The 10,566-nt window shown below is 42.5% G+C and overlaps 1 protein-coding gene across 2 annotated transcripts; it reads right to left on the bottom strand.

Moving 5' to 3' along the window:
* TSPO2 (translocator protein 2) lies at positions 1-9,757 on the bottom strand. Of its 2 annotated transcripts, none has more exons than XM_063141277.1 (4): positions 9,546-9,757; positions 7,012-7,214; positions 5,981-6,119; positions 1-2,171 (listed from the first exon to the last, which is right to left on the bottom strand). In XM_063141277.1, the coding sequence occupies exons 2-4, from the start codon at positions 7,176-7,178 to the stop codon at positions 1,992-1,994; spliced, it is 486 nt and encodes a 161-aa protein (XP_062997347.1). In that variant the 5' UTR covers positions 7,179-7,214; positions 9,546-9,757; the 3' UTR covers positions 1-1,991. The 2 variants fall into 2 exon arrangements, with proteins under 2 accessions (XP_062997347.1, XP_062997337.1); XM_063141267.1 differs by having other exon boundaries at positions 7,012-7,219.
* Positions 9,758-10,566: the final 809 nt, after the last annotated feature.

The raw sequence follows: 10,566 nt of genomic DNA on the forward strand, positions 1-10,566 counted from the left end.
CACAGTCAAGTAATACCTTTATTATGACAAGGCAGAATTCACAAAGTCATGAGTAAGCTTTCAAGTTCTTCAAAAACCAAAATAAAGGGAAGGGGAAATGAATTAGGGCATGGTGTTAAACCCCCCCAAGTCTGCAGTTTGTAACAGTCAAGATGGAGTGCAGGAAGAACTGTGCTGATTTAGGCTGCAACCCTCTGCACCAGATGTGGGCAACTTTTGGCCCTCCAGATGTTTTGGTCTGCAATCCCGTTAGTCCTAATTAGCATAGCCAATGGTGAAGGATGATGGGAGCTGTAGGCCAAAATGCCTGAAGAGCCACAAGTTGACCACCCCAATTAGCTCAGCCACTGCTGGACCAAGGCTTAAAGGGACAAAGAAGCAAAGATGGCTGTTCCCAATTTTCCCTCTTTTTTGGGGAGAGGGGGGAATATAAAATATAGCAGTTACTCATTTCTGTCTTCCGCACTGAACTGGATTCCTTTAGCAGATCAACAGACGAGCATTTTATAGTATGCTCGTTACTGGGCACTCACAGATTTTTGCGGATCCTATTCATGATTCCGTCCATCTCTTGCTCTTTCTGGCCTTCTTCCCGTGACAAAGAAGTCCCCGGTAAGTCCAATTTATTTTTAAAAACGGAACTTGCTGCAATCTGCTGTGTGCAGGAGAAGTGGTGCGATAAAAACGCCCACTGAATGGGCCACGTAGTCGTTCTTTACTTCCTCTTTCTTCTCAGTTAGGAAAGAGGAAGTATTGTGCGATAGAAGTGGGGGTGGAGAAGTGACGGTAGGGAACCATTTTCCCCTGTCTGATGAATCTCTAAGCCCACCTTTGCCTGTGCAGCATCTCTGCATTGTGAATCCATGTAAAACTATTGACCCAAGTAGTAACTGGCTCGTAAAAAGAAAGACCAAAAACAAAAGGAGAGCATCCAAACCAGGTCAGAAAAAAGGAGAAACAAATTCTCAGGATGCAGATATTTTATTTCACAAAGCCCTTTGATAATAAATAAAATATCTGCATCCTGAGAACTCGTGTCTCCTTTTTTCTGACCTTGTAAAAACAAAGAACAAAAAGCCTATCAGATGAAAATACTTCCTGTTCCATTCCAAACATTGCTTTTCATACATTCCAGGGTGGTGGCAAACCCAGCTTTATCAAAGAGTATCCACTCAACAGAGAGCTGTGGCCATTCCCTGTTCCCTCAAAATGTACCAGTGCTTGTTTTAAAAATGGGTTGGCAAGCCACGTGTTTGGTCGCATTCATGCTTTACACCTATAATGTAATGCTTATTTATATAATATCATTGTACATGGTCATTACAAAGTGAAATATGCACAAAAAAAGATCCTTGCTCCAAGGAACTTTCAATCTAAAATGTTGATAGTGGGAAAAGAGAACAGGGAGAAGGGAGAAACGGGAGAGGGAAAAGTAGTATATACACTTCAAAGCAAGAATGTGTGGAGGAAGCAGACCTCATTTGTAATTAATACAATCTCTGTTTAGCACAATTTTTAAAGATCACATAAAAGTTGATTCTGCTCTTGTTGAGCCCTGTGCACTTCCAGAATAATTCCCAAGATTTTTCTGAAGTAGCCGTCAAAATATAAATGGACAGAACCAAGCAAAGCTAGTTTGAAGTTTTACTGAGGACATAACCATACAATTGTAAGCTGACAACATCAACACATTAAGATACTGAGGCTGCAATCCTGTGCCCACTTACCTTGGAGCAAGCCACATTGAACTTAGTGAGACTTCCTTCTGAGTAGGCATGTATAGGATTGCAGTCTGAGTGAGGAAGGAGTTGATGTTTTCAAGCTCAGTCTGTATGGCAGCCTTACAAATATGCACCATTGGATTTTGTAAAAGATCCCCCATCTCTCCATGCTCAAGTGGTAAATAGTCTTGTGTCTATCAAATTAACATCCTTCCATAGTACTGGATCTTAGGGTTTCACTAAATGACTTCAATTTTACTAGTTCCTTTCTTATTCTTTCTTCTTTCCCTTTTCTGGATTGTCTCTCCAGATGCAGTAGGTGAGAGAAGATGCCAAGGTCAGCCAGGCAAGATAAGGCACCATCAGTAGTGTTGCGGTCTTGTTAATAGGGTACCAGAAATACATAGTGCCCAGCACTAGCCCGTACAAACCCACAATGTCGATCAAGGCCTGGAAGAAAGAAATCGAAAGGTCTAAATACTTGAAGGAGCACTTTCCCTGATATGAACCCACCCATACACTATGATTGTCAACTGAGGCCCTCCTCTAGGTGCCTTGTGGGAGGGAGTTTCGGAGGATGACAACAAGGGAGAGGACATTTTCCGTGGTGGTCCCCTGATAATGGAAGATTCTCCCTTGTGAGGTCCGCCTAACATCAACACTGCCATCCTTTCAGCAAAAGGGTTAAGAATTTCCTCTATTCCCAAGTATTTGACAGCATATAATATTTGACAGCGTACTTGACAGCATATAATAAGGTTTTAACTAGTCCTGGGATTTCTAATGTTGATAGTTGTAAATTGTTTTTGTATATAAATAGTTTTTGTATATAAATAGTTTTGTATATAATTTTTTTTTATATTGGGTCTGTTCAGACAACAGTGGGGTACTGCAGGGTTCAGTCTTGGGCCCAATGCTCTTCAACATTTTTATTAATGATTTGGATGAGGAGGTGCAGCGAACGCTTATCAAATTTGCAGATGACACAAAATTGGGTGGGATAGTTAATACCCTGGAAGACAGAAACAAACTTCAAAGTGATCTTGATAGGCTGGAGTGCTGGGCTGAAAACAACAGAATGAAATTTAATAGGGATAAATGCTAAGTTCTACATCTAGGAAATAGAAACCAAATGCACAGTTACAAGATGGGGGATACTTGGCTCAGCAATACTAGAAACGAGAAGGATCTTGGAATTGTTGTAGATCACAAGCTGAATATGAGCCAACAATGGCAACTGGGCAAAGGTGTCAAGACTGCCCCATTTCCTTCCATATATCTCTTTCAAGCCCTTTAGGCTACAGCTTTTTGCCCATGCAAAAGTTGCACCATTGACTGTGCAACGTGCCAGTCACCTCATTTCCCTCACTACCTTCTCCTGCACCAAGTTCTTTGCACAATGCTCTTGGTTTTACCTAGCACCGATGGTAGAGATGGCTGCTGACTCAGTGCATGGGATGGTTCCAGCTTTGCTCAAGCACTACAGGCCAACTCTAGAAGCCTTTCACCACGCTGTAATGCAACAGCAGAGCATAGAACTGGGCTGTTGGGGCTGTTTCTTCAGGCAGTATAGGAAGGGTGAGGGTGAGGGTGCGGAAGAGAATTGTGCTCCATGAGATCTATCATTTCAAGATATATATATTTTTTCTGGAGGCTCCACATACACTTGAACTTTAATACTGTAGGGAACTGCAACCACCATTAAGAACAAGATCATGTCATTGGCAGATTTTGAATTTAGAACTCAACATCTTAAAAACTCTTGATCCCACTTTACACTAAGGAAATATAGGAAAGGTGCATAACAGTATATGATCCAGGGTCTAATAAATAGTGAATAGTTTCTTTCTGAGGCCAATACAGCCAGCTCTGTTAACAAACTAAATTCCATCTGAAGTTGTGTACTAAAATATACTCCCCAATAATATGCATTTAACTTCTCTCCCAACATAGGAGGGTCAGAATCCAAGGAAGGTTTATACATATGTAAGAGAGAACCGCACATAACAGCTGCCCTGCCCCGGCCATTTCCACTGCTCAAGAGATAGGCTACTTTTTAAATTCAGCAGCAGCTTGTCTCTTTGATATTTATTTATTTATTTATTACATTTCTATACCGCCCAATAGCTGGAGCTCTCTGGGCAGTTCACAAAAATTAAAACCATTCGAAGTATAATACAACAGTATTATACTGTTGTATAATACTGTTGTAGATAGCATGAACTGCTGTAGCAAAAACAGCAAGCAACACTCCTGCCGCACAGGTGGCTGTCCCTTACACTTACTTACGCACACACACCTTCTGAATATAGCCACACCTTTGTTGAAGGTAGTTGGTGGCCCTGTTCAGAAGACACCATAAACCACGGCTTTAACCACAGTGAATATGGCTTTTTGGCTTTTTGTGTGCTATTTCTTCCCATGTGCTGCTTTCTGATAGGAAAGTGGCTTCCAAGATCGCTATGTCATAAAAATATGATAATATGAAAAGAAGCCACGGTCCTTGTACAGAGACATGGTTGAACTCCAGGACCCGGAGCTGAGCTGCCAATAAGCTACCTGCTTTGATTACATGATCCTTTCAGTATCCCAATCACTTTCACAACACATTTAGAAGAATTATAACTCATTAACTCAAATGTATTATCAAGTTGCAATGAGACTTCCATCTGTACTTAATACTAATATACCAGAGAAGTCAGCATTCTTCCACTGGAATTCCGTATAGACTACACCAGTGGTAGGCTGAAAGTAGATGTCCAGATGTTTTGGACTTCAACTTCCAGCATTCTTGATGGTTGGCCATGCTGGCAGGGGCTTCTGGGAATTGAAATCCAAAACATCAGGGGATCTACTTTCTGCCCACCCCTGGACTACACCAGCCTTCCACAACCTTGTTGCCCTCCAGATGCTGGGAGTTGCAGTCCAACACATCTGGAGGGCACCAAGTTGGAGAAGGCTGGCCTACACTTTAGCCATCTGAATACTCCAGCAGCGCCTCCTTCTTGTCCCCAGTGCAGCATTAGCTGTTTAAATGCACTAACTGACAAATGCTTTCTTACAGATTCTCCTCTTCACACTTGAGGATTTTACTGTTTAATAAGCCTCATCAGAATAACAAACTCACACTGAAGCTCTAGCATTTGCTTACTGATTAGGTCCAGGGGTGGTGCTCAGAGCTGTTTATCTCAGTCGCACCATTTGCAATCGGAGGAAATGAAGCACCTTGATCACGAGGCTACTAACTTCACACCCTTATCCATACAGCCAGCTACTTCAGTTTAGAAGCAGTCAACACAACTGCAAGGGATTGATATCATTGGCGGGAACCAGTTGCAAAGTGGGAACAAGCGATACAAGCCTTTTGCCTCGGCTTGTCTAAAATCTCCTTGCTCTTGCTATGAAATATCTACTATAAACATTCTGCAATACTTCGCGTTAAAGAATCACATAGACTGTGAGCAAGATGAAGCACATTTCAATGAATGTATTTGCTCTGCATGCTTTGTTCTGCGGCAGAGTGGGGATCGTAGAGAGCAGAGAACAATGTCATGGACAGAGGCATTGCTAGGCCTGGCATGTGGGGCAACAGTCCCCAGTTTATTTCCCAAAGCCCTGAGTATGCATTGGTGCCAACAGAAGCTTTTTTACTAGCTTGCCATACAAGGGACAATTTTCAGGGGGAATGGCAGGTAGGGAGGGAAAGGTTAGTCCCCCCTTCATGACATGCTGCAACCCCTCTCCCGCAATCTGCAGGACAGTTAAGCTTAGTTGGGGTGGGGAAGAATGATCTGGGGTGGGTACAAATTAATTGAATATTTTATTTGGGATGAGAAATCAATTGCCTGGCTTTGCATTCTATGAAATGTAAATAAATCCTAGCAATTATTTCTAAATGTGCATATATAGGTGTATATTAGCAGCTACAATTTTTATGTAGATTTATATCAGAATCTTTTAAATGTCTAGCAAAAACCCTCATCATGAACAAAATGGTTCCAGTTCTTAACAGTTGAAAGCATCTCTCTGGATCTCCCTGTATTTTTTAAAAAAACTTTTTAGCAGAAGCTGCAAGCATATTCTGAGGCCCAGAAAATGTGTGCATTTAAATAAAAAAGAATGCTAGAATTTTCAAGAGTTTGCACATTCCGCAGTACAATCAGCCCAGCAAATTCTGAGACAGCCTTCCTAGAGGTCTCAAATAAATAACTGAAATACATGCAATATAAAGGTACTGCAAATTAGAGGGGAATTGTTACCAGCTTTAGTTTATGAGCTCCGAAGAATATAGGAGTCCATGCCCAGTTCAGGGCAAGCTGAGCTCCGTAGAGGCCCAGTGGCACAACTGCTCTGCTGTTGAAGCCACCAAGGTCTTTCCACACCAGATATGAAGCGTAGCTGCAGAAAAGGAAACCAGTCAGTACTTTGCTTTCGGATGTCAGGTTCAACAGGATTCTCTTTGAGCAGATCTTTCAGGATAAGCTGTACTCCAGTTAAATACAGCTCAGAAGGATTAGGCACCTTTGTAGCTGTCAGCAGAAATCTCAAACCTAGACATAATGCAATCCAATGCGATCAACACACCTATGAGTCCAGTTGCACCTCTGGCTTATAAATATTGTCAGAGTGTACTTTAAACCGCAGAGCTAGTTTACTGTTACATCAGATTTAGTCACCATTGGATGATTTAGCACATCCTTCCCCAACCTGGTGCCCTCCAGATATTTTGGATGACAACTCCCAGCATTCCTGACCAGTGCCAAGCTGAAGCTTATGGAAGTTGAAGTCCAACAACTCAAGGGCATCAGGTTGGGGAAGGCATTTAAAGGACATTTAAGGACCTACATTTAAGGGACAGCACAGTTCTAAGATTTAGGGCACAATCCTGTGCTTGTTTAAAAATGAAATGTCCTACAAAAAGTCCAAATTAGCATGGGTTTGCACCCTTGGTACAGCTACTTCTGTCCTTTTGGACAGAGACAGTTGGTTAGAGCATCCTCATCAAATGCAGCATTTTGCTACTACTTTATTCAGTACAAGGGACTCTAGGAAAGTGATTCCCAACATGAAGTGCAGGAATGGAGAAGGAAATGAGGAGCAATTGCATCAAGAATAATTACATGATGTGCAAAATAGCACGCAGGTAATTACTACAGAAGTCTCAGTAGGTCTCTGATTGACACTATGTATACTCTTTTGGATGTAAGTCCTTCTGAGTTCAATTGGGCTTGCTTCCAAGAAAGGATTGCAGCCTTAGATGAGGAGGAAGTAGGTATTCAGGAAGCCTTACCCCATACTTGTATATAATGTAGTCCAAGCAACTGGGAACATTTTATTTGGTGGACGCCACGACGGTTTCTTCAGACTTTCAAACCATGTGGGCACTTCTTTCCGGGTAAAGAACCAGCCAAGGAATCCACCAAGATGGGGCAAGGTGGTGAAGCCACAAACCCACATCTTCAGCCAGACAATTCAAGAGAATTTTAATCACTCCTGCACTTTTGAAACCGAAAATCATAATGGAATGTTGTTAGTTATCTTCATATTGATTGGTATTTACTCTCACTTAAGATATTCTGTGATTCATTCTGTAGGTTAAAGCAAATATTAACGATTTCAGCAACAAATAATTATTCTGTGATCTGCCAATGTTTATATGTCTCCAGAAAAGGGATTTTTGCTTTTCTCTCTGTTAGTTAGAAGCACTTATTTTCCAGTAATGTGTTTTTCTTTTTGTCAAAGGATTTTTTTTCTTAGCTTTTTAAAATTAGCATAAGACATTGTTACAATATAAAGAATGCCATTCCTATTAATACTGGGGCAATCTCACTTGGCAACTTTTATCTCTCTTTTGTGAAATGCTACTCTCTTTAGATATCACAAGTCCACTCTATTTACAAGCCCAAATGGAGCCTCCATATTCAGAAGCAATGTATATATCTCTTGAGTATGGGATGTCAGGGAGAGACAATATGGGACGGATTCATTATTTGCTGTTGGAAACAGGATGCTAGACTAGATAGGTCTTGGTGTTAAGATAGCAAGGCCATTCTTAAGTTTTATTTTTCCCTTTGACAAAATGTTACCTACATAATTACACTCTCAAAGTATGGATTATGCCCCAGATTAGTGCCTCCAGATTTTAAAGCACTGCCTTCAAAGGTATGAATTATTATCAGAAATCTAGTAATGTCCAAACTGAAACATACTTTCTTGGGAGTATGTACCACTGATTTAAAATACGTTTGGGATTATAACCAAACACTTTCACAGACTTGCCAACAAGTCTCCATGAGAGTCAGTTGTTTAAATAGAGCTTGCTGGGTAACAGGTATCTTCTCAAAAAGCACATTCTGGACAGATTTTTTTATAGCCCCTTCAACCTGAACACTCTTTTAATCATGACCACCAAAGTGTGTGTGTGGAGGGACAGACAATAAACAAGCTATTTTGGGTCATTCCATTTAAGTCCAATGGGAATTTCCACTTGGGATAATGTTTTCTTTTTTTCCTGTTATTGGTTTGTTTAGAACTTTCCTACCAAATCTAGAAACATCTGGAATCCTAGTTACTGTTGCTCTATGACCATGAGTCTCACAACTTGGCATGCCCACACAGTGGGAAAGGATATGCAGCGAGTGTACATCATTCTTTGCAAAGCAGGGGCTGCCGCACTGAGCTACAGTCCCTTCTCATGCGAAAAGGTAGCTCTGGGCTTCTTTCCCTACTTTCCACACTTCCAGTTTAGTGGACAAGTGAGTATGGGTCAAGTTATCATGTGGACAGGCCTAGGGCTCTCATCAGAGGTCCCATCAAAGGTTATTCATGGAGTTCTAAGTAGAAGATTTCAGTAGGAATTCATGTGTGTGCTTGTTCAGAATACACTTTAGAAAGAAAGAGATAATCACTTGTTGGAGACAGCCTGCAACATTTCTTTACACTTGTCCTCCAGAATAGATATGCCACTTTTTTTCTGATTGGCCTTCAGCAACTTTTAACAGCTGTGTGGCAGGCAGAAATTCAACTAGTGAAGCTTCCCCATACTAGGGACAGCTGCTCCTGTTGACACTCACTCTCTGCTTAACACACAGCTATTAAAAGTCACAATGACGCCAGCTTTTAGAAGCCTAAATAATGACAACAATGGGAGCAGCAGTTCTGCCAAACTAACGTGACAACTTTTCTGCAAGTCACAGAGAGATTATTAATATTCAAGAAAGCCTTTAGAAAAGGGATGCTGGGAAAATAAAAAACTAGTAGATACATATATCCATGCTCAAACAACATGTTCATTACCATATAATAGGTGAATGATGACTGTACAGATTGGTGATGGGCAGAAAGTAGATCTATAGTTTTTTTGGACTTCAGCTCCCAGCATTCCTGTCCATTGGCCATACTGGCACAGGTTTCTGGGAGTTGGAATCCCAATTTTCTGGAGCTCTACCTTCTGCCCACACTTGCACACAGGTCACTTTACATTCCTAGATGAAAACTTTGAGGTGTACCTGTGTTAATCCCAAACAAACCCAACAGAAAAGTAGCACGTGAAATACTAATGCATTGATGACAGAATCTATGACTACAGTCCCCGTTCAGGGTGTTACAGGAAGACTCTGTTGTCCTATTTCTAGAAAGGCGCAGCTGGCTTGGTTTGACTTTTCTCCTTGGAAGCGCGATTGCCTCGGGCTCTGCAAAAAGACTCGCTTGGTTGATTTTGGGGCTCGGAGGCATTCCAAGGTCGGAGGAGGAAAGCGTTCTGCTTTGGGAGGTTTGGCAAAGCTACCCTGATGGTCACCCACGGTGGCTTGGTGGCTCCCTTACCTTCTTCGAGCGGATCTTGCCCCCCCACCTCTCCGGGCAAGCGCAACAACTCGCGAGTGAGCCAATGGATGGTGGCGCTTTTCGTGGCTTCTGGAGCGGCGTCGCTATTACGGCCAAGCGGCGGCGGAAAGCGAGGGCGAGGCGGTGGATTGGGTTACACAACACAACCGAGAGGCTGCAGCGGGCAAGTAAGATACGCTCGCGAAGAGAGCGCCGTTTGTGTAACCGTCTGCAGAGGGCGTGGCAGATGCAGCTTTTCAGGAGCCCAACTCCTAGCCAGTGAAATTTGGGCTTACGAGTGGCCGACCCAGGCACTCCCCGCTCCTCCCAGCAGAGTAAACGCACAGGCAGCTGTAGAGCCTAGAAGTGGACTGGGCTATGGCACTGCAAGGAAGCCGCGCTTCTCCTTAGTCCGACCCCCCCTTCCCCCACCTGGGGTAAGGGGCGATTCAAAAGTATTGGTCCTACCTCGTAGGGTGGTTGTTGTAAGGCTCATCTGGAACTAGTTTTTTTTTGTTTTTGTTTGCCCCCCCCCCCAAATGACATTTTGGAGAGGGGATGAGATGATGGTGATCCTGTATACCAAAGCGAACTGTTAACAATTCACAGCCCCATAGATATCTCTCCTGGGCTCTTTTTTTCTTACCTCTGAGCTAGAAACTAGGAGGGGGGGGGGAGCTGGTGGTACCCAAGGGGACAAATTTAGCCCCTGGCCTGCCAGTTAATGATTCCAATTGCATAGGCATACTGGATGAGAGATTGTATGTGAATCTCATTGAATACTCTGATCTTGTCCAGTTCGCTTCAGCCTCCTCTATAACACTTTTAACATGCATTAGAAACAGGCCCTTGGTGTTCCAAACCCTGAATGCATAAGCATGTAAGCTATTGCCTTGGCTGTTTTAATTACTGTTGCTCTTTGCAACTCAACCTTCATTAACCATATGCACTTGGGAGCACCTCTCCGCCAAAGTTAGCATAAGCCACTTGAATAAATAATAACAACATTACAGATGCATGT

This window comes from Elgaria multicarinata, chromosome 1 (genome assembly GCF_023053635.1).
Source record: "Elgaria multicarinata webbii isolate HBS135686 ecotype San Diego chromosome 1, rElgMul1.1.pri, whole genome shotgun sequence".
Classification (NCBI taxonomy): Eukaryota; Metazoa; Chordata; class Lepidosauria; order Squamata; family Anguidae; genus Elgaria; species Elgaria multicarinata.